Source organism: Rhinolophus hipposideros (assembly GCF_964194185.1).
Source record: "Rhinolophus hipposideros genome assembly, chromosome: 19".
In the NCBI taxonomy this organism is placed as follows: Eukaryota; Metazoa; Chordata; class Mammalia; order Chiroptera; family Rhinolophidae; genus Rhinolophus; species Rhinolophus hipposideros.
In genome coordinates this window covers 36,772,682-36,796,379 of record NC_138065.1, presented here as the reverse complement: position 1 = coordinate 36,796,379, position 23,698 = coordinate 36,772,682, and the positions used below count along the sequence as shown (strand labels likewise).

At 45.5% G+C, this 23,698-nt stretch overlaps 2 protein-coding genes across 5 annotated transcripts in view; one reads left to right on the top strand and one right to left on the bottom strand.

Annotated features, from left to right (window-relative positions):
- PACC1 (proton activated chloride channel 1) overlaps positions 1 to 17,618 on the top strand; it is a 36,325-nt gene extending 18,707 nt beyond the window's left edge. For 2 of the 3 annotated variants that reach the window (XM_081026817.1, XM_081026816.1), the window contains 6 exons: positions 3,624 to 3,833; positions 5,094 to 5,245; positions 10,236 to 10,378; positions 10,818 to 10,962; positions 12,999 to 13,106; positions 14,415 to 16,881. In XM_081026817.1, coding sequence (XP_080882943.1) covers positions 3,722 to 3,833; positions 5,094 to 5,245; positions 10,236 to 10,378; positions 10,818 to 10,962; positions 12,999 to 13,106; positions 14,415 to 14,576 — 822 coding nt within the window. In that variant the 5' untranslated portion in view covers positions 3,624 to 3,721 and the 3' untranslated portion in view covers positions 14,577 to 16,881. Of the gene's footprint in view, positions 1 to 3,623; positions 3,834 to 5,093; positions 5,246 to 10,235; positions 10,379 to 10,817; positions 10,963 to 12,998; positions 13,107 to 14,414 lie in introns of all 3 variants that reach the window. The other variant, XM_081026815.1, reaches the window with a different exon arrangement.
- Positions 16,875 to 23,698, bottom strand: part of PPP2R5A (protein phosphatase 2 regulatory subunit B'alpha) — a 57,456-nt gene continuing 50,632 nt past the window's right edge. For both annotated transcript variants that reach the window (XM_081026813.1, XM_081026814.1), the window contains one exon: positions 16,875 to 18,059. In XM_081026813.1, the coding sequence (XP_080882939.1) occupies positions 17,927 to 18,059 (133 nt within the window). In that variant the 3' untranslated portion in view covers positions 16,875 to 17,926. The remainder of the gene's footprint in view (positions 18,060 to 23,698) is intronic.

Genomic DNA, 23,698 nt, shown 5'->3' with positions numbered 1-23,698 from the left:
CATTCTGTAGCACCATTCCTGTCCTTGCCCCATCCTTCTCCCATTGGTTCTCGTTCTGATGTGCCCACCTTCAGACATCCTCATATGTGGATCTTTGAGGTGTGGTTGTGTATCGAGCAGAGGATCCTTTGTTGAGTTATAATTGTCCAACTTGTTGTAAATTCAATGGGAGAAACAATGGAGTCTTCTTACTCTGCCACGATGCTGACATCACTAAAGTCCATTTTTTATAGAGAACATATAGCTGGGTCTGTTTTTAATCCAGGCTGACAGTCTCTGCCTTTTAATTGGTGTTTTTGGTCCATTTACATTTAATGTAGTTATTGATATGGTTGGATTTCGTTCTAACCATTTTACTGTTTTCTGTTTGTCTTGTGTGTTTTCTGTTTTCTCTGTTCTCCTTCCTGCAAGTTATAAACCTTGTAGTATTGTTGTATATTTTTGATTTAGACATTCTTAAATTTAAAAAATACATGTAAATAGTTTTTTTATATTTAACCACCTATTTAACATGTCCAGTGATCTTTATTTCTTTCTATACATTTGAGAGTTATCTCGTGTCATTTCCCTTTACCTTTCAGTTTTCTTTGGAATGCATTGTAGTGTGGGTCTGTTGGTGATGAATTCTTTCAGCTTTTGTTTTTGAATCTATTTTTGTTTCACCTTCATTTTTGAAAGTTAGTTTTGCTAGAATTCTTAAATTCTGTGTAGACAGAATTCTTTTTCTTTCAGCACCTTAAAGATGTTTTCTTTTCTTTTGGCCTCCATTATTTCTGATCAGAAGTTACCTATAATTAGATATAACATCCTATATTTTTAAATATAGGAAAAATATAATTTTTCCCTGCTGCTTTCAAGATTTTTCTCTTATCCTTTCACAGCTTGATTATGATTTGCCTAGGAGTGGTTTTTTTAAATTTATTTATCCTGCTTGGTATCTATTGAGCTTCTTGGATCTGCAAATTGATGTTTTCTCCTCCAGTTTTGGGAAGTTTGGGCCATTTTTTTTTTTTAAAGATTTTATTGGGGAAGGGGAACAGGACTTTATTGGGGAACAGTGTGTACTTCCAGGACTTTTTTTTCACCCCCAAGTCAAGTTGTTGTCCTTTAAGTCTTAGTTGTGGAGGGCACAGCTCAGCTTAGTTGTGGAGGGCGCAGCTCCAGGTCCAGTTGCCGTTGCTAGTTGCAGGGACACAGCCCACCATCCCTTGCGGGACTCGAGGAGTTGAACCGGCAACCTTGTGGTTGAGAGTCCACTGGCCCATGTGGGAATCGAACTGGCAGCCTTTGGAGTTAGGAGCACGGAGCTCTAACCGCCTGAGCCACCGGGCCAGCCCCCCGGGCCATTATTTTTAAAAATATTTTTGTGACCTTGTTTTCTTTTTTCAGTCACATGTTATTGGACTGCTAGACATTGTCCCATGGTTTTCTATACTCTGTTCATTTTTATCCAGTCTTTTTTTTTTTCAGATTAAATAATTTGTATTCATTTAACTTCAACTATACTGACTTTTTTCCTGCTATCTTTTGCTGTTAGAACTATACAGTGAATTTTTCATTTCAGTCTTTTTTTTTTTTTCCAGCTTTAGAATTTCCATTTGGTTTGTTTTTATAGTTTCCATTTCTTTTCTGTTTATTCTTTATCTATATATTTTCCTTTGAGTTCTTAGAGTGATATAAGGTTCCTGTCTGTTAATTATAGCATCTGGGTCATCTTGGCATTGGTTTCTATAGACTACATTTTTTCTTTAGTATGGGTCGCATTTTCTTGTTCTTTCCCTGTCTAGTGATTTTTGACTGAACACGAGACATTATAAATGAAATACTATAGAGGTTCTGGATTCTGTTATGGTCCTCTGCAGAATTTTTGTCTTAGCAGGTAATTAACGTGCCAAGACTCAAATTCCCAACTCTCATGTTCCCTGCATAGCAGAAGCTGAAGTCTCCACTCAGTTCTTTGCTTCCACCTGCCACTTTTTTGCTGCCCGCTCTGGGCCTCCAGCCAAGAATTTGCAGATTTCGGGGTTCCCTCCCTTTCAGGGTTTCCTCCTAACTTTCTGACTGTTCTGCCAGCCCTGAACTCTGCCCCATTTTACCCTGAATGATGCCTTATCAACATTGGTGAATGTCTTCAGGCAGAAAACTACAAATTTACAAGTCTCACCAGACACAGTTGTTTTCTTTCAAGAATAGACAGTCTTTCAGTTTCTGCTTGCTTTTGACCATTCTCTAGTATCTTCAAATGATATTTTGTCCAAATTTTATCATTGTTATCTGTAGAAAGCGGGTGTCACCAAGCTACTCCTTCACCACTGGAAGCCAGAAACCAAGCACCTGTCATTGTAGCTTCCGTTCAAACTCCCCTTCATCTTCAGCCTGTGTGCAGTTTCTGTGGAGGAAATGGAGAGCCAGTTTCAGCTGTGGAGATGGCACTATGGTAGTGTCTCAGTCAGCTTGAGCCCCGTAACAAAGTACCACCGACTGGGTGACTTAAACAACAGAATCTTTTTCTCAGTTGTGGAGTCTGGAAGTCTAAGAGCAAGGTGTTGGCAAGTTTGATTTTTCCTGAGGCTCCTGTCCTTGCCTTGCAGATGGCTACCTTCTCTATGTGTCCTCATGGGGCCTTTTCTCTGTGTGCATGCGTTCCTGGTGTCTCTTCCTCTTCTAATAAGGACTCTAGTACTGTTGGATCAGGGCCTCAACCTACACGAGCTCATTTAACTTTAATGACATCCTTAGACTCTCCGTCTCCAAATACAGTCACATTGGGGGTAAGGGCTTTAACACATGAATTTTGGGGAATGGGGACAATCAGTTCATAAGAGAATAATTGAGACTTGGGATGGTTTGAGAGCAGGCAGGAGAGGCAGAGCTGCGTTGTAGGAATGGCGTCAGGACACATTTAATCGGTCGTTTAGTCATTCACCATCTAAGTGCAGAATGCCTGTTCTATTCCAGGCACAGCATGAAAGGCTGGGGGTTCAGTGTGGACAAGACTAGTCCTTGTCCCCACCCTCATGGAGCTTAGAGCTTCGGGAGATCAAAAGACATGTAGACAGTGACATTGCAGCGTGATGCTAGGGGACTGATAGGTGCCCTGGGAGCACTGAGGAAGGGGTGCCCAAATAAAGTTTTGGGGTGAGGGAGGCTTCCTTGAGGAAATGCCTCTCTATACTGATGAGTTAGGAGCCAGCTGTGGAAGAAAAGCGTTCAGAGTAGGCATAGGGAATGGCGAATGTGAGGGGCTCCAGGGTGGAGGGCAGGACCAGAAGGTCGTTTAGCACCGCTGGAGCTGGGGACATGGGAAGGAGAGTGGTGAGGGGTAAGGCCAGGTTGGGACCAGCTCCGTTGTTCGATTGTAACTGTCTGTCTCTAGAGAGGAGACACCTTAAAGACAATGGCCGAGTCTCTTTCAGCTTGGGGTCCCCTTCCTGGCAGAGTAGGTGCACAGTGAATGTTGACAGGTGCTGTGTGTTACGATTTGTGCTTGGGGGCTGAGGTGGGAGGTCGGATGTGGGTGAGCTTGCCTCCCTGGTAAAGCAGGTAAGGGGCCTGGAGGCTGCCGACCTCCCGCAGCCACACCTGCCCCTGTTCTCTGGGTCACATGTGTTGTTGTCCTTCAGTCCTAGACAGCGAGTCCGCCTCCAGCAGCATCCGCTTCAGCAAGGCCTGCCTAAAGAACGTCTTCTCGGTCCTGCTTATTTTCATCTACCTGCTGCTCATGGCCGTCGCCGTCTTCCTGGTCTACCAGACCATCATGGACTTTCGTGAGAAACTCAAGCACCCCGTCATGTCGGTGTCTTACAAGGAGGTGGATCGCTATGATGCCCCAGGTAGAGCCTGTCCAGACGGGCATCAGGGCCCAGGTCTGGGGCATCGCTGCAAATACTGCCTGAGCCGCCCCTGCACTCCCAGCCCCGTGCCAGGCACCGCGGGCAGGGGGAGCAGTGTGAGCATGGTCTGGGTGTGGGGTGCACACCAGAGAGCGGCCATGGGCACCCAGTAAACTGTGTCCTGTGCCGAGAGAGAGGAGGACAGCCTGGAGTGGTCACTGCAGAACTGGGGTGGGCGAGGAGCACTTTGCACAGAGGGAAGCTGTGCGGTGGGCTTTTTCTGGGAGGAGGATCAGCGGGAGCAGAGGTGAGTATTGGGCGGCAGAGGGTGTCTCTGGGGAGGCTGAGTCGGGCCTGGCGGGAGCAGAGGCCAGTGAGGAGAAGTGGGAGTCAGGGCCACCCAGAGGAGGGAGGGGCCCTGCCTGGAGAGGGGGCTCTCAGGCCACACCCTCCACCTTCTCCTGTCCCAGTGGGGAGTCATCTCTGTTCCAACGCTGGCGTGGGGTGTCTGTCCCGGGGCTCCGGGCGCATGGGCATGGATGGGACGTGTGAGCTCAGTGGGCTCTGCCTGCAGGGTGCTCCTGAGTGACCCGCCAGTGGCCCGCTCTCAGGGCAGAGCCAGTCCTAGGTCCCCTCTGCCTGGGGCTTCTGGAAAGTGTCCTGGTCACGGCTCCTTGGCCTGTCTTGTGTTTGTCCCTGTTGTGTGTATGTCTGCCTTGGTCTCTTTATCTCTGGGTCTTACTGTGTCTGGTTTCTCGGTCTCTGAGCTCTACCTGGGTCTGCTGTGCTGTTCTCAGTGTTTTCTGGAACAGCGACCGTCAGTAGAGCCGTGAAGAGGAGCCTCGGCTGTGGTGGGGGGGAACTGCTGGGAGGTGACCTGCACACTTGAAGCTCCAGGCAGAGCAGGAGACGAGACACAAATGAGATCTGGGGAGTCCCACAGCTCGGGGCCTCCCGGGGAACCTGCAGGTGGGTGCCAGGCTGGGGCACCGGCTGTGTCATGGAGGCCTCCAGAGTGTGCGCTCAGGTTCTGCTGCAGGCCGGGGAGGGGCTTGTGAGGAGAGGAGGGCTGTTTCCCCCCTTAGAGTAGGGCTTTCTGAGGGCGAAGGTGTGCCCCCCACCCTCCGTACCCCTTTTCTTCTTGTGTCGTCACCCAAGGGCTTCTGAACTTAGGTTGTTGGTGGGTGTGAAAAAATGTATGTGACATGATTTTAGGGGTGTGCTCTGACACTTACTTCCCGTTCGTGCCCCCCCCCCCAGGTATTGCCTTGTACCCCGGTCAGGCCCAGTTGCTCAGCTGTAAGCACCATTATGAAGTCATCCCCCCACTGAGGAGCCCCGGCCAGCCCGGAGACATGAACTGCACCACCCAGAGCATCAACTACACGGACCCTTTCTCCAATCAGACCCTGGTAACTCGTCTCTGGGTCTGGGCACCCAGGGCCTGTCTGTTCCTGCCGGCTGGCCTCTCCTGCACCCAAACACGAGGCTGTCCTAAGGGGAGGCGTGGCCATGGCTGGCTTGCCTGCACTCAGGGAGGGCAGGGAGGCCTTCAGCCCCTCAGGGTGACCCTCAGGGATGGCCTACAGGGCGATAAGGTCCTGTCCTTGACAGAAGGAAGGACTCAGGGTCGGGCCAGTGTGACGTAGAAAAGGGGGTCCCATACCTGACTACTCGAAGGAACTGTCTGGGTACTTTTTGAAAATGCAGATTTTCCCAGGTTCCATGTGGGGCTAACTGAGTGGTCATTCCCGGGGACGGGGCCTGAGAATCCACATTTTGAAATAAATATGCCAGTGTACAGAAGGAGCACTGGTCTGGGAGCAGGGGCCCGGCCCTGGCCCTGCTGTCACACGCAGCCACCCAGCTCAGCTGGGGAGGAGCAGCGCCTGCACCGGCTGTGAGGCAGTGAAGGAATTTTGTGGCTTTTTGCTTCTTCCCTTTTGCTTCCCATATCCTTGTTTCAGAAGGGATTAAACAGGGCTGAACAAAGTTTTCCAGGTCAGAGAGGAAGGAAAGGCTTTCTAGGCAGCTGAACTCTGCACCCAGCCTTAAACGGAGGAAATATGCGTGTTGTGTTTGTGTCTCTGGGCAGTTACAGTAGTCGGGTGTTTCTGGAGGGTCGGGTGCCCCCAGAAGAGCTGCAGGAGGTGATACTGAGGACAGAAGTAACTGGCCAGATGAGAAAAGCACCCCGTTGTGCTACAGAATGGGACCTATGAGTGGGTCTTAGCGTGAATTTTGTAAATATTCTAGGCTTCCTCCTAAAATCCTGCTGAAATGATTCGAACTCCTGCAAAGAATATAATAAAATTAAATAGTAGTGGACGTGCAAACCAGGAAAGGCTGTCATCAGTTGAGCAGAAATTTCAAGGAACTAGTGTGAAATATAAATTGCAAATTGGGTCAGATTCATGGAGCAGACAAATCAGAGAAAACTCATGCCCTAAAACAGATGCCGGCAAGGAACGCTGTACAGAAGTGAAAGCTTTGTTTTCAACTCCCAGCTCCACGTCAGCACGTTCAAAGAGCATGGCTGGCCATAGGGCAGCTGCCAGGATGATAATTAGGGGACGCCTGTTGGCTGGGCCTCCGTGCCCTTTGTCCTCCGACAGCAAGCAGAGCTGCTGGGGTCGGCATTTGCTCCTGGGTACGAGGCCCTGGGGTCATTCTCTGCATAAGCTAAGGGGAGGTTTCCTGCTTGGGCATTGGGGCGGCAGAGAAAGGAAGTAGAGCTTGAGACTGGACCTCCACAGAGGAAGGGGGAGAGAACTACTGGGAAGGGATCTCTTTCACGGATAGAAATACGCGGAGTGTGCGGCCACCAGTGTACCCTGCCCACTGCCATGGAGTCCTTGCAGGGCGAGTTATTAGAGAACCACTTGGGAAGAAACCCACGCCCCAGACCCATCCTGGTCAACCTAATCCTTCATCCGGAAATACTACTGGAGAATTAAGGGTCCCTAGACATTTACATGAAACCAACAACATGAAAGGACCAGGAGGGACAGAATGGACTCCAGAATAGGGAAACGGAAGCGAATTTAAATGAAAAGGAAAATGATTTTTAAAAATTTTAGTGAAGAGCTAGCTGTACAGTAGAAACGCTGCCCATTTGGATTCCCAGCTCTCTGTTCCCTGTGTATCCCGTGTGGGCTTCCGTGGCGCCCACACAGGATACACAGGGATACACAGGACCCCGTGTGGGCTTTCGTGGCGCGGCGGGACCCCTTGTGGGCTTCCGGGCGCGGCAGGACCCCTTGTGGGCTTCCGTGGCGCAGCCAGTGCAGGGCCCCTTGGCTCCCCGATGGAGGAGTACGCTTACGAGGAGTCCTTGTGTTTATTCCCAAACCCGTGTGTGCCAGCTGTACTTGTTACTTTAGCTCTATAATTTAACTAAATATTATAAAAACCCATGGAATCAGAGCACCAAAGAGGAGTTGTTTCTGTGAAACTAAGTTGAATGCAGTTCCTGCCTCCAGCTCTGGGTGACAGTTAGCCTTCTCCAATTCTAAATGTGGCTCTTAGCTAAGAGGGATCCGGTACTCCCTGTGTCCCGGGTCCCCACCCCAAAGCAGCCTGTGGCTGGGGTGGAGGGCTGAGAACAGGGAAGCGCAGGACTCCCTCAGGGGGAAGGAGAAATGAGAGGCACAGCTATGGCTTCTGCCGTGCCGAGGCCCTGCCTGAGACGTCCTGCCGCAGCTTGGAGGGAACACCTGGTTAGAGAACACCTGGTCCTCGTGTGTCCTCGCTGGCACCTGGCCTCGTCCACGGGGAGGGTCTGCCCTGGGCCTCTATAGTCATATCTGGAGTGGACATAAGAAACATGCCCGCCCTGGGTCACAGAGCTTTGGGCACCCACTTGCCGCTGCAGCAGTGGGGGAGCGGCTTTGGGCTGGACAGGATTGGACCTGGCAGTTGGCTTATCATCCTTCTCCTACCCCACCGTTTTGTTTGCAGTGAGATGTCTTCAGAAATGTATAGGCTTCTGGCTGTTTGTGTCCTGTCGAGGCCATGTGAAAGTGACCCAGCCAAGGGTCTCATCTGCTCCTACTTTGTCAGTGTTCAGATTCTCATTTGTTCCCTTCCTTCCTGCCTCCCTTTAATCTGGTTAATGTTTACCAAATGCTTTGCTCTGGCCCAATTAGGGCCACCACCTTCTTAGTCTGCAGGACCTGTGTTTGTTTCCTCACCACCTGCCGTATTTCCAGTGTCCGTATGTTAAGTGGATGCCTCATTTTTCGGTGGTTGTTACCATGGCACTTCAGTTCCAGGAAACAGTTGTGTAATGGTCAGAGAGCAGGCAAAGCTACTGTGCAAAAACACACCCCTAACAAATACGGTGGTGAGACCAGACAGACTTCTGTCCATTCTCTGGGGACGGTCTGGGCGTGCTGCCTCGTAGGGTGGTCAGCGATGGCTTCTGTCTGTCACTCCGCCGTCCCCTGGGCTGTGTCCTGGTCCGCGTGGTCAGCACTGGCTCGCCAGCACGTGTGTACGCGGCCGCTTCCGGGCGCTGAGAGTGGAGGGCAAGCACCCTCTGCCCGGACTTGCCACCGAGTTGTGTGAGTCATTGCATATTCCAGGAACTTCATCACACGGTCTTGTCTGAGGCCGAAGTGAGGGTCCAGCAGGGCCACTGTCTTCTGCTGACACCCGGGACTGTGGAAGCAGTTCTGGTTGTGCAGGAGGAAGTGGACAAAGGACACTGGGGGCTGTTGGCATTCTCTGCTGCCACTTACTGTGGCACAGAAAGGTTGAGAAGAAGCAAGACAGAGATCCTTTGGGAAAAGGCAGCAATAACCAGAAGTGGAGTGGAATATTAACACGTCAGTCAAAAAGGAATTTCAAGTGCAAAGGGTTAAAAGAGGGATGTTTAAGATGGATAAGAGGTTCGGCTCTACTACTCTCCACTAAGATATAACAGTCAGAAATCTTTATGTGCAGAACAGCATACCAGGTGTGTATTTTAGGCAAAACCTGTTAGAAATGAAAAATACCATCCCCGTAGGGTGTGGCGAACACCTCGCAAATTCCCAGATCAGACAGGAAGTAGTAAGGGTAACAGTTGAACAGCACAGTAAATGTAGAGTGAGTGTGTGTGTGTGTCACACTTGGTGCCTGACAGAGGGCTCTTTTCAAATAGCGGTAAAGGATTTGTGAAAGTTAATGATGTAAAGATATTTTTTCCCAAATTAATCTATCAATCCAGTATCATCAAAATCCCAGTTGACTTTTCCATGAAACTTCAGCTAGTTTTAAAGTACATTTAGAAGAGCACATGTATAAAAATAACACCCCCCCGCCCCCAGGTTTGAGGCTGGGAGGAGTGAGGTGGAGCGGACCTGCCCAGTCAATGTCAGAGTGGGGTAAACCCACAGCGCTCAAACTTGCATCCATAATGTGGGGAGTGGGAGTTAGATCCCTATTTCATACCATACACAAAACAGTGCCAAATGTTAAAAAGGTTAGAAAAAGCTGCTATAAAGAAATGCAGAAGGGGCCGGCCCGGTGGCTCAGGCGGTTAAAGCTCCATGCTCCTAATTCTGAAGGCTGCCGGTTCGATTCCCACATGGGCCAGTGGGCTCTCAACCACAGGGTTGCCAGTTCAATTCCTAGAGTCCTGTAAGGGATGGTGGGCTCTGCCCCCTGCAACTAAGATTGAACACGGCACCTTGAGCTGAGCTGCCGCTGAGCTCCCAGATGGCTCAGTTGGTTGGAGCGCGTCCTCTCAACCACAAGGTTGCTGGTTCGACTCCCGCAAGGGATGGTGGGCTGTGCCCCCTGCAACTAGAAAACGCAACTGGACCTGGAGCTGAGCTGCGCCCTCCACAACTAAGATTGATAGGACAACAACTTGACTTTTGGAAAAAAGGCCTGAAAGTACACACTGTTCCCCAATAAAGTCCTGTTCCCCTTCCCCAATAAAATCTTTAAAAAAAAAAAATGAAATGTAGACTAGTGATATAATTTTGGTTTTCCCTAGCAGGCAAAACCCAGAAGCCATAAAAAAAAAGACAGATTGCACTATACCAAATTTAGAGCTTCATAAAACAAATGCCATTAGAAACAGTTAAAGGGAAAGTGACCGACTGTAAGACATTGTTTGTATATATAACAGACATAAGTTAATATACTTTTTCAATAAAAGAGCCTCTGTAGCGCCCAGCCTATGAGAAGGGACAGGGGACAGGTTGTTCTCAGCTCGGTCTGAGCGGGGGCAGGTGGGCTCCGGTTCTCCAAGCAGGGGGGTGTGGCCCTTGGTCCCCAGGCCCGGGTGGGCAGGACTGCGGGCTTTTTATTGGCGCCTCCAGGCCCACTGCGAAGTGTCTGTGTGCCCGAGGGTCAGGAGCGCCCGCACAGCCCTCCCACGGCTGAGATGTGGCCTTTGTGTCTCCGCAGAAATCCGCTCTGATCGTGCGGGGGCCCCGGGAAGTGAAGAAGCGGGAGCTGGTCTTCCTGCAGTTCCGTCTGAACGAGAGTAGTGAGGACTTCAGCGCCATCGATTACCTCCTCTTCTCTTCTTTCCAGGAGTTCCTGCACAGGTAGCCTTTCACACTTCCCGGCAGGCTTGTATACACACTTTATTCCAGCCATGCACATCGCTAGGCGGGGCCTGGGGTGGAGGCAGGGAGGCCAACAGGCCTGCGAGGGCCCCTCCCAGCTGCTGAAGTCCAGAGTTCCTGAGGAGCTGGGGGCACGTCCGTCTGTGGACCTCAGCGCCCACTGCCAGGCTGGGGGGGGGGGCAATGCCCGGGTGGAGGGAGGTGGCGTCCTCCCAGTGGGGGCTTCAGGGAGCAGGCTGCTACCTTGAGCGGGTGGCCACTCCCCCTCCATTCGGAAACCAAGAAGCAGAGCTTGGAGGGGCGGCACGGGGTGGGCAGCACCCTGCTGGTGCCAGCAAAGAAGCGGCTGAAGTGGGCGGGAGTGTGAATCCTGCTGTCAGGCCGGATGAGCTTGGACCTTTCCTCCCTGTCCTCTCAGCCCAGACAGGGTGGGCTTCATGCAGGCCTGTGAGAGCGCCTATTCCAGTTGGAAGTTCTCGGGGGGCTTCCGCACCTGGGTCAAGATGTCGCTGGTGGAGACCAAGGAGGAAGACGGGCGGGAAGCAGTGGAGTTCCGGCAGGAGGTAGGCCGTGCGTGTCTGCCCAGCGCTGCTGGCGACTCTACCTTTGAGTCGGGGGTGGCCTTGCGCCGAGTCTCAAGGGTGATTAGACCTTCGCCAGGGTGAGAAGGGCTCATGCCAGGAGTTCACTGTGCTTCTGTAGGCAGAGCACGTGCCAGGCCCCCCCTCCCTGGCCCAGCCTGTCCTCGCAGAGCACACGGCTGGGGCAGGGACCCCTGCGCTGTGTGAGTGGGTGCTGCCCAGCTGCGCGGATCGCTGGCGCCCGTGTTCTCAGCCCTGCGCGTGACTCCGGCTCTGAGAGGCTGGCGGCTGCATGGAAGATGGATTATTTGCAGGGAGGAGAGACCAGATAGAGTGGGTGTGATCCATTGGGACACAGAACTAGCTTGCTTTTTGTATTTTAAAAATCTCATCCTTTTCCCATTTTTGAATGTTTTATAATGAATTAGAACAGTGGTAGTAATGTTACATCACATCTAAAGTTATAAAAATGTTGGGTGCCTCCTCAGAATATTTTGCTAATGGGAAGTGTGATCCAAAAGCTTTCAGCTCTTTGGCCTGGAGCTAGGCAAGGGCGGGAGTCTCTAGCTGTGATCCCAACGAGAGAGGGAGGGGACCTTGGAAACAGGCGTGGCAGTGGAGATGGAGGCATGGGACAGCTGGTCACCTCAGCAGGGCTGTTTGTCAGGCACCATGAAAAGCAAGGCCGTACCCCTGCCTTGCGGCTCCCACTGCAGCACTGCCTCTGCTTCCTGCCCGAATCCACACCCAGAGCCAGGCCACCTCGTGTGTCAGTGGCTGGGAGCCTGCAGAGGCAGCTAGCAGGTGGGTCTGTGTTGCCACCCTCTGCCCCTCCTTGGAGCTGTTCCATTTGGGCCGGACTCCACGGAGTGGCTTCAGGAAAGGGCTGGGTTGGAGTAGGAAGACCCACTCCAACCAATGAGGCCACCACTGGCCAGAAGCCACGCGTGTGTCTAGGTCTGTCCCTTCCCAGCCCTGGCTCCTAGCACTCCCCCAATCGCAGGGCTTTGGGGATGGGCGTAGAGCCACTTGTCTTCAAGGGACAGGCTCTTTTCCTGTCTTAGGAGGTGACAGCCTCCTTAACCATAGGTCCCTAAAATATTCCTATTTTGTAAGATAACTGTCATCTCCTGAATTTTCACTTCCCACTTTTCTCCAAGAATGCCAAGCCCTTTCTTGCCCTGGCCCCACAGCACCTGAGAAAGGTGCTACCCTGGCCCACCCTGGCTCTCCTGTTCGCCCTAACTGAGCTGAAGCCACAGGGGCCAAAACCCCAGCGAACCTACACATTTTAGAATGTTTCATGTGCTTTTTATTATAGTCTCCGTTGCAAGCCTTGGCAGAGGACACGAACTCGTGAACAATATTTTACGTTTTCGTATTGTGTTTTAAAGTTGAAGATACTTCCGTATATATTGCTTCCTGTGCCCCTCACCATGCCTCAGTGAGGTGTAGGCATTTTGTTCCCATTTTATGCATGGCAAAGCGGAGGCTCGGTTCACACGATGGACCCAACACTCCGGGCTAGGCCTGGCCTTCTGCCTCTGGAACCTGTCTGCTCTCCGTGACACATGCAGCCCCTTTAGGACTTGGAAACAGACCTTCCCGGGCATGCCTTCTACCTGTTTCCAGGGACCGCTCAACCAGGGGATCCCTGAAGCTGTACTTTGTCCCTGTAGACACGGAGGGTTGAAATACTCACCTCTTAAGATCAAGTATTTTGAAATTTGGGTTTTTTATGGCTTTTAATTGTGAGACTTACAGTACTTGAAATATGGTTTACTCGGTGACAATCCAAAACACCTACGTGCATACCAGATCCTATATCCGTTTCCCCAGAGAACTGTGGAAAGCCAGGGGAGGCCTGGGCCCTCGTCCCACTTTCAGGGTGTCGTGTATGAGAGTCTGGGCTCTCCCTCTCCAAGAGGCAGTGAGGAGAGCCAAGGGCTGAGCTTCCCCACCTGCGTGCTCCTTCCCATGGCCCCGGCCTGGTGACACTTTCTCTCCTCTGTTCCTAGACGAGTGTGGTTAACTACATTGACCAGAGGCCGGCTGCTGAAAAAAGGGCTCAGTTGTTTTTTGTGGTCTTTGAATGGAAAGATCCTTTTATCCAGAAAGTCCAAGATGTGAGTATTATTTAACATGTGAGCGCAAACTCCCAGCCGGGGCCTTTGGGCTCGTCCTTGCAGGCTGAGCACAAATCAGTTTGTCGCTTGTATGACATTCATGTCCTGTATCACTTGTGTTTAATTGATCTGGTCTTCATCACCAGACTGTGGCCCTGTGAAGGTGGGGACTGTGTCTTTCATTCTCCATCATTTATTTGATGTCTCCCGAGTACTTAGTCCAGAGCTGCTGCTTCATCATATTGATTGAATGAACTGAGCAGAAAGCACTAAGCTAATATCTAGGTCACTGCTAGCGGAAGCCGTTTTTTCAATGTTTCTCAGATAAGAACTTACGATTGCGGGAAGTCAGAGCAGAACAGTGCACATAAAACATTAACAGTATCAATTAATGCCAGGTTCTCAGACTCACAATCTGGAAGGGGAGGAATAAGGAGACAGCTTTGCTAAAGCAGCATTCACGAGACACCGCCCACCACGGCTGGTCCCAGATCTAACACCGATCGGCGTGTAGGTCATCACAAAATGTCCTGACATGGTCATGGCTTGGGGGAAGACATTTCATAGCTGAGACTTAAACAGGGAGGGTCTTTGTGACTCGAAAGTGGGACTTAACAGTGTTTACCATGATGGGGAACTCAGGAAATTGGCGATACGATGTCGGCCTTGAAGAGTTTAACGTTTAGTGAGGCAGCTGTCTATGGCTGTAACGTGACTAACTCCAGACAGTAAGTAACTGCCAAGGAGACGGTGGGATAAATAGCTCTGCGCAAGTCGCGAGTGTGTTGCCTAGTGGACAGAGAAAGCTCTGAGGAGCCCTGAGGATCAGGAACTGTAGGTAGGAGGAAAGCATCGCCGGCAGGGAGTCAGAGGGCAGAGCTTAGCCCATGAGAGAGTGTGGAGGGACCGTCATTGGATGGGGTGGGAGGAGAAGTCTGAAGCACTGTGACATGGGAAGAAAACAAGGGACTGCCCTTCTGATTGGGTATAACATGGAGGAAAATGATCTCTAAGTGAGATCACTTAGGGATCAGGCCAAAAGTTTGTCAAGTTCAGTACTGAATATCTTATTTGTTCACCGCTTTCTTTAAAAAACAAGTTTTCCTTTCAGAATCACTTTATTGTAGGGAGGGCTTTGTATTTTTCTCCTCAGACTGAACTATGGACATTAAAGTATGAACGAAATATATCGAGTTAGGACAATATTAGAATGCAGGTGTTTTTCTTGTCACCTCAGTGACATTAGTATGACCTAAGAATCAAAACTGAAGCCAACCAGTAAAACTTGCATTTGTTTCTGTTTTGCAGATAATCACAGCCAATCCTTGGAACACAATCGCTCTTCTCTGTGGGGCCTTCTTGGCATTATTTAAAGCAGCAGAGTTTGCCAAACTGAGTGTGAAATGGATGATCAAAATTAGGAAGCGATACCTTAAAAAAAGAGGTCAGGCAACGAACCACATAAGCTGAAGTCGCCTTGCGGTGTTCGTAGAACTGCCCATGTTAATGGAAGTTCTCATCACTTCCGCTTTGATAAACTGAGCTACCAGAAATCTGTACTCACCTGAAGAAACGGGCCCTGCTGGGAGGAACAGCCTAATGCAGCAGATCAATGGATAACCTGCAAGTTATTTAAGTACTTAAGTTATTGAACATTTTTTGAATATGACAGATACATAGGGTTTGTGGAAGAGGGAGTTAGATATGCATCTGGTTTTCTGAAGGTTTGTAGAAGCTGCCTTTCTTCTTGTTTGGTTTGGTGTATAGTTCAGCTCTAACAGGATAATTAAGGCTCCGCTGTTTACCTTAGGTTTTTTTCCCCCCTGAGGTTTTTAAAGTGGATGGAAGAGGGTGTGATTATCCAGATGTGTGGGTCATGCTTTGGAAACTGCCTGTCCACAAAAAAAGGCAAAAACCCTTATGTTTCTGGCATCACCTGCCGTTTCCGTTGTCCAGCCTGACAAGCTCTCTCCTTTGTTAAATGTTGAATGAGACTTTTTAAGCTACTAGAAACAAGTAATTAGAATTCCTGTGGACTGACTAGCCACCTGCCTGTCTGGTTAGAGTATTTGTTGATGCAGGTATGAGAGTTTAGTGCTTAACATGCAAAAGCACTAGTACGTATGTACATAATAGGTGCCTACTCATTGTATTTTGATGATTTCATTAACAGGTCAATAAAGTTAGGTTAATACAAAGGATAATCAGTGTGCCAGTATGAATGTCTGCTAAATCAACAGGCACAGGTACACTTTCGTTAGTGACCTCCAGGTAAAAGGCAGCATGAGCCTGGACTCCAAGATGGTTGGATTTGGACCCCTGAGGTAAGGCCTGACTGCGTCTAGGGAAGGGCAGGGTGGGCGTGGCAGTTGATGGCGGATGGTGAGGAAAAGTGACAGATGAATAAGTTGTGTTAACAGAACCAGCCATCCGAGAAAGCGGCACTCACAGTATGACCCTCCAGCTTTCAGCCTTGCCTCTGACAGATGAATAGCGTCTGGGTATTTTTTACACTGTAGCCATAGGCTGATTTAAGGTTAGGAAATTGTTTCCAGAGTTTCAAATTATTTATATGCCCTTTGCATCCAAAGAGGACTTGGTAGCGTTTCCTGAATTTTGTAACCTGCCTTTAGGTAATTCAAAGAGAAAAAATCAAATGTATGAGTGGGCCTTTTTAAATCTAACATAGCAGCAAGGAAACTTGTGTAAAGGAATATTCCCAGCTACTTTTCTGTCAGAGGAGCAGCAAATTCAAACTTTAGCTTACGTTAGGTCTCATCTCAATAGTCTTGCTGTAAGGACCCTGAAAGGCAGGCATAGAAGCTTATAATAACAGTGCTGAAAATGGGTGTGCATTTGAGATCTCTAAGGCTGACACACCACTTTAAATATTTAAATTACCTAATAAAATTTGCTCCAATGAACATCCTAAAACTGCATTTTCTGTATCGTGGGAAGTTGAGAGACCTCCTAGTTATGCTTTAGAGTAAGTAGGTAACTAGGAAGTGAGCATTTTTAGATCAGAGGGGAAATAAAACCTAACAACTATTAGCTGCAGTCTGCCAAAATGTTCTCTGGCTGCTCTTCAGTAAAAGACATATTTGCCTAAACCGTCCACAAAACCGACTTCAGACCTAACAACCTTCCCTTTCTGAAAAGCAGGGCTTGCCTGTGTTCTGTCACCCTCCTCCCCGGCCGCCCCCCCGCCCGTTGTCAGCAGTGCCTGCTGGCCTTGGGTTGGTGTGGAGGGTCCGGGAAGAACAACTTGATGTAGATGGCTGAGGCTAGAATACGGGCCATGTGCTGAGGTCCTGGGGCCACAGTAAACAAGGAGTTGCTTTTACAGTGACCTAGGACGTGTGCACGCTGGAGGTTTTCATGGGTGTGAAAGGGCAGATTCAGGCATTACTAGTTGAAAACTTTGTCTGACTTTGCTACAATCTCCCTGCCCCCCACCCCAAAAACTGCTCTTATTGTAGATTTTGAGATTTATCTTCCTGAGTCTCTTAATTAAAACTAACATTTAAAGTGAGTTAAACCCGTCCTCTGAACATGAAGGATATCCTAGAACTTTATGCAAATATTCTGTAAAACATACACTTTGGTAAATGGCTGGAGTCCTCAATTTTTTAGTTAGACTATATCCTTCAACTTGCCTTCAAGTTTTCTGTTTATGTGTGTATATATATATGTATCTGTGTATGTGTATAAAGCGGGGCAGCTTCTTCTGGATGCCTAAACTTACAGCTGAAACAAGCAGAGATGATATAAGGCAAAATACAAACATAGACTTTATTAAATGCTGCTCAATCCCCCAGTGAAGATCTTCTATTACAAAACAGTTCTCCACACAACTGCAAGTTAAGAGCTTGGAATGGTACTCTGATAACAAAAGATGTGAGAAATACTTGACCAAGTAAAAACATACAAGACTTCTCTATAGTCAATTTTCTCAGAACTCTACAGAGGAAGCCTACTGCATTTCCTTTTAAATAAAGCCAGGCAGTGACAGTGAGCACCCTGCGTCACCACAGTGCACGTCGCGGGGCTCAAAAGCTGGAAGCCTCCATCCCAGGGTCAGGAGGGACAGGAGGAAGGGCAGGGTGTGCGCCTGGAAGGGCTGCTTCCCGAGGAAGCGGAGGAATGGCTGAGGCAGGCTGAGTGGTCACCGGCGCTGCCTCCACTCTGGGGACTTGCAGGGGAAGGGGGACAGTCATGAAAATTTGGTTTACTTTCCCAGCTTTTATTTATATTTTGTGCTTTAAAAAGCCTGGAGATTTAAGTTTTTGCTCAAATTCCAGAGTAGTAATACCTCTAATGAAGGAAGGCTTAGGGTAGGTGATTCCCTCCATCCTATTTCTGGGAGAGACAGGAAAGGGAAAGGATTATACCTTAGTTTTATTTCAGGAAATACTCTCTTCCCTAGGATGTAACTAAGGTCTGCAGCAATGTGAAAAGCACATTATAAAAGGGAAAAATATACAGAGCAGACTATATCTATGTGCAACAATCAAAAAAAAAGAATTCAAGTCATAATTCTTAACCACTCCCATAATTATATCACTCATATTATAGATGATAAAGTTCATTCATTTCTGTGAAACTTCAGAAGTGACACAATAAATCAATGATTAGACAAAGGTTACAATATACTGTGGCCATGGAATAGCACAGGGCTATGTTTAGTCCATATATTTTTTTCATTTATAGTTGCCAGAAAAAAATTGGCCTTTTAATTATACTGATGAGGTTTCACAATTTTTACATATTTCAAAAAAGTGTACAAAACTGCCTATCCAACAGAGGTGGCAGGCTTTTCTTTATTCATCACTTGTATTGCTTAGAATACTGTGCATGTTGTAAGCACTGTTCTGCTTTTCTAGAGCTTTCTTTAGCTTTAGCTCCTCTAATTTTTTCCATAATTCTTCACGTTCCAATTCCTTCTTTTTCTCTCTGTAGATAAAACAAAATGTTTTGAATCAGAAACTTTTCAGAGCCTAAAGAACGCATTGCTGACCCACATTTCATTTAAATCTCTCTACTAAAGTGAGGCCAGTTATCTGGAGCTCCTCGTCACCCTCTCCTAATTACTACCTCAGTGCCTCTCCTGGACCAATCAGAAATTACTATGCTTTCCCTCCTCTACATGGTAGGAGTGACTGCCACCACCATGAGCACTAAATCCTTGGTGCTTTATGGTTGACAAAGTATTTTTTAATTAAAGAAATTTTCTTTTCAATTAACATTGACAACATAGTGATTGCACATTTATATAACTTGTATAGTGATCACCCTGGAAGTCTAGTACCTATCTGGCACCGTATGTAATTACTACAATATTACTGAATATATTCCTCATGCTGTCCTTTACATCCCTGTGACTGTTTTTATAACTTGCAATTTGTATTTCTTAATCCCTCCCCCACTTTCAGTCCCCCAACCCCTCTCCCATCTGGCAATCATCAGTTGGTTTCTATTTTGTTTTTTAGATTCCACATATAAGAGAAATCATATGGTGTTTGTCTTTTTCTGACTTATTTTACTTAGCATAATACCCTCTAGGTCCATCCATACTGTCGCAAAAGGTAAGATTTCCTTCTTTCTTATGACTGTACCACTACTTTATCCATTCATCTATTGATGGACACTTACTAGGTTAGGTTGCTTCCGTGTCTTAGCTATTGTACATAATTCTGCAATGAACATAGGGGTGCATAATATCTTTTTGAATTAACGTTTGGGATTTTTTCAGATATCCAGAAGTGGAATTGCCAGGTCATATGGTATTCTAGTTTTAATTTTTTGAGGAACCTCCATACAGTTTTCCATAGTGGCTGCACCAATTTGCAATCCACCAAGTGCACAAAGGTTCCCTTTTCTCCATATCCTCGCTAACACTCATTGTTTGTTGATTTATTGATGATGGCCATTCTGACAGGTATGAGGTGGTATCTCATTGTGTCTTTAATTTGTATTTCCCTGATGATCAGTGATGTTGAGTATCTTTTCATGTGTTTGTTGGCCATCTGTATGTCCTCACTCCCTGTTTTCTTCTAGGAGTTTTATGGTTTGGGGTCTTACATTTAAATCTTTAATCCATTTTGAGTTTACTCTTGTATATGGTATAAGTGGTCTAGTTTCATTTTTTTGCACGTTATCTGTCCAGTTTTTGCCAATCATTTATAGAAGAGACTGTGTTTACCCCACTGTATATTCTTACCTCTTTTGTCATAGATTAACTGACCATATAAGTGTGGGTTTATTTCTGGGCTGTCTATTCTGTTCCACTAATTTATATTTTTAAGCCAGTACCATGCTGTTTTCATTACTATAGCCTTTGAAATATAGTTTGATATCAGTTAGCATAATACCTCCAACTTTGTTGTTCTTTCTCAAGATTGCTTTGGCTATTTGGGGTCTTACGTGGTTCCATACAAATTTTAGGATTATGTGTTCTAGTTCCGTGAAAAATGCCAGTGGTATTTTGATAGGGATTGCATTGAATCTGTAGATAGTGTTGGGTAGAATGGACATTTTTATGACGTTAATTCTTCCTATTCATGAGCAAGGCATATGCTTCCATTTATCTGTACCTTCAATTTCTTCAGCATCTTATAATTTTCAGAGTACAGGTCTTTTACATTGGTTAAATTTACTCCTAGGTATTTTTTTTGATGCAATTGTAAATGGGATTTTTTTCTTGATTTCTTTGATAGTTCACTATTTGTGTATAAAAATGCAACCAATTTCTGAATAGTAATTTTTGTATCCTACTTTACTGAATAATAGTTCTAATAGTTCTAATAGTTTTTTTGGTGGAATCTTTAAGGTTCTCTATATAGTATCTTGTTATCTGCAAACAATGAAGAGTTTTTCTTCCTTTCCAATTTGGATGCCTTTTATTTTTTTTTTTTTCACTTGTCTGGCTAGTACTTAAATACCATTTTGGCTAAAAGTGGTGAAAAATGGACATCTCTTGTTTCTGATCTTAAAGGCTTTAGCTTTCACCAGAGTATGAGGTTACCTGTGGGTTTGTCATATATAGTCTTTATTATGTTGAGATATGTTCCCTGTATCTGCACTTTGCTAAGAATTTTTATCATAAATGAATGTTGGATTTAGTCAACATTCTTTTTCTGCATCTGTCCATAAGATTTTTATCGTTCATTTTGTTTATGTGGTATATACCATGTTAACTGATTTCCAGATATTGAACCAGCCTTGCATCCCAGGAATAAATCCCACTTGATCATGGTATATGATCTTTTTTATTTCTGAATTTGGTTTGCTAATATTTTGTTGAGGATTTTTTGTATTTAGGTTCATGAGGGATATTGGCTTATAATATTCTTTTTTATTTGTTTTGTAGTGTCTTTGTCTGGTGGTGTTATCAGGGTAATGGTGGCTTCATAAAATGAATTTGGGAGCCTTCCCACTTCACTTTTTTTTGGAGCAGTTTGAAAAATATAGGTGTTAATTTTTATTTGAATGTTTGGTTAAAATTCACCTGTGAAGCCATCTGGTCCAGAACTTTTGTTTGTTGTTAGTTTTTTGATTACTGATATGATTTCGTTAGTAGTTATTGGTCTGTTCGGTTTTTTTCACTTCTTCCTGATTCAGTCTTGGAAGTTGTTTCTAAGAATTTATATATTTCTTCCAGGTTGTCCAATTTGTTGGCATATAATTGTTTGTAGTATTCTCTTACGAGCCTGCGTATTTCTGTGGTGTCACTTGTCACTTTTCTTTCATTTGTGATTTTACTTATTTGGGCCTTCTCTCTTTTTTTGATGAGTCCAGCTAAAGCTTTAGTATCAATTTTATTTACTTTTTCAAAGAACCAGCTCTTGGTTTCATTGATCTTTTCTTTTTCTTTTCTTTTTTTCAAAGACTTAGTTTGTTTTATTTCTGCTCTGATCTTTATTATTTCCTTCTACTTACTTTTCCAGTTCCTTTTGTTGTAAGATTTGATTGAGATTTTTCTTGTTTTTTGAGTTAGGCCTGTATTGTTGTAAATTTCCATCTTAGAACTGTTTTGGCTGTGTCCCATAGATGCTGGGTCATTGTGTTTTCAATTTCATTTGACTCAAGGTATCTTTTGGTTTCCTCCCTGATCTCAATGTCAACCCCGTCATTGTGTAGTAGCATGTTTTTAACTTTTGTGTGTTTGTATGTTTTTCAGTTTTCTTCTTGTATTTTTTGATTTGTGGTTTCATGCCATTGTGGTATGATTTCAATTATTTACTTATTGAGACTTAGTTTTTGGCCTAACATGTGGTCTACTTGAAAACGTTCCATGTACACTTGAAAGAATGTATGTTCTGGTGCTTCTGGGTGAAATGCTCTAAAAATATCAATTAAATCTGTCATTTAAGGCCACTGTTTCCTTGTTGATTTGCTGTCTGATATAGCCATTGATGTCAACGGGGTGTTAAAATCCCATACTATGACTGGATTACTGTCCTTATCACCCTTTATGTCCATCAACATTTGCTTTATATACAGAGGGTGTTAAAAAATATGTATACACATTTTAAGAAAGGCAAAACTATTAAAATTGTAATATTCAATATATATACCAATAACAAAAGATGAATACAAGTCACTTTTGACTTCTGCAATTACAAGAGGTGCTCAAAGTGGTTACCATCAGTGTAATTTTAATACCGTTTTTTCCTTTCTTAAAATGTGTATACATTTTTTTTGGCACCCTCTGTATTTAGGTGCTTCTACAATGGGTGTGTAGATGTTTAAAAGAGTTGTGTCCTCTTTTTGGATTGATTCCTTTATCATTATAAAATGCCATTCTTTGTCTTATTACAGACCTTGTTTTAATATCTAATTTGTCAAAGTATTGCTGCCCCAGTTTTCTTTTTGTTTCTATTTGCATGAAGTATCTTTTCCATCTCTTTTTCAGTCTGTGTGTCTTTTGATCTGAAATGGGTCTCCTATAAAGCAGCATTATGCAGTCTTTTCTATCCATTCAGCTACCCTATGTTTTTTGGAGCATTTAGTTCATTTACATTTAATGATTAATGATTGATAGGTATGCTTAGTTATTTCCATTTTATTGTTTTCTGATTGTTTTTATAGTTCTTCTCTGTTCCTTATTCTCTTGCTCGCTTCTCTTTGTATGTTGATGACTTTCTATAGTGCTGTTTGGATTCCTTTTTCTTTATTTCTTATGTATCTCTTGTAGATTTTTGGTTTGTGGTTACCACATGCTTCTTATATACCAAGCTACGTTTATAGCAGTGTATTTTAAGTTTATGGTCGCTTAAGTTCAAACATACTCTAAAATCACTACAATTTTTACTCACCCTCTCCGTGTTTATGATTTTTTTACTTCTTTTCTGTGAATATTTGTTGTTGTAATTACATATGCTCTTTTAACCATTGTACTACCTTTATATTTGGTTGATCCACTGCTTTTACTGTTTGCCTTTGTCAGGGAAAATTTTTTTCTTTTCTATATTTTCTTACTCATATTTTTGATATTTTTAAGTCCCTTCAACAGTTCCTGTAATACTGCTCTAGTGTTGATGAATTCCTTTAGCTTTTTCTTGTCTGGGAAACTATCTTTCCATTGATTCTAAATGACAGCGTTGCTGGGTAATACTGGTTGTACATCTTTGCCTCATCACTTTGAATATTTCGTGCCATTCCTTTCTGGCATGAAGTTTCAGTTGAGAAATTAGCCCTTGTACATAACTAACTGCATTTCTTTTGCTACTTTAGAGATTCCTTGTCTTTAACCTTTGGTATTTTAATTATGATGTGTCTTCGTTTGGTCCCTGGGTTCATCTTGTTTGGCACTAGCTGAACTTCCTGGACTTGTATGTCTATTTCCTTCACCAGGTTAAGGACGTTTCCCATCGTTATTGTCTTCATTTAGCTTTTCAATTCCTTGTTCTTGCTCTTCTCCCACTGATACCCCTATGACACGAATGTAATGTAATGTTACGTTGGTACACTTGATGTTGTCCCAGAGGTCCATTCAACTATCCTTACTTTTTTTGATTCTTTTTGTTCAGATTGGGTGTTTTCTGCTACTTTGCTTCCAGATTGCTTATTTGATCCTCTGCTTCATCTAATCTGTTGTTGATTCCCTCTAATATATTCTTTATTTCAGTTATAGTCTTCATTTCTGACTGATTTTAGTTTTCATTTTTTTTCCTCTCTTTGTTGAAATACTCAGTGAATTCATCTGTTCTTTCCTAAGTTTACTGAGCATCCTTATTACCAGTGTTGTGAACTCTGCATCTGGTAGCTTGCTTGTCTCCTTTCTTTTGGGACAGGTTTCTTTGTGTCCTCATTTTGGTTAACTCCTGTGTGTCTCTCTGTGTTAGGTAGGTCTGCTATGTCTTGGCACGGTGACCTTATATAGTAGTTGTCCTGTAGGGCACAGTCTCCCTGGTCACCTGAGATGGGTGCCCCTTGTGTGGGTTGTGTGTGTCCTCCTGTTGTAGTTGAGCCTTGACTGCTGTTGGCAAGTCAGTGAGTGGGTTTTACTCCTCAGGCTGGCTGTCGGCCATGACTGCAGCAGCCAGGCTGTCGTGTGGGGGCTGACCCCACAGAGTAGGAGTCACTTTCGC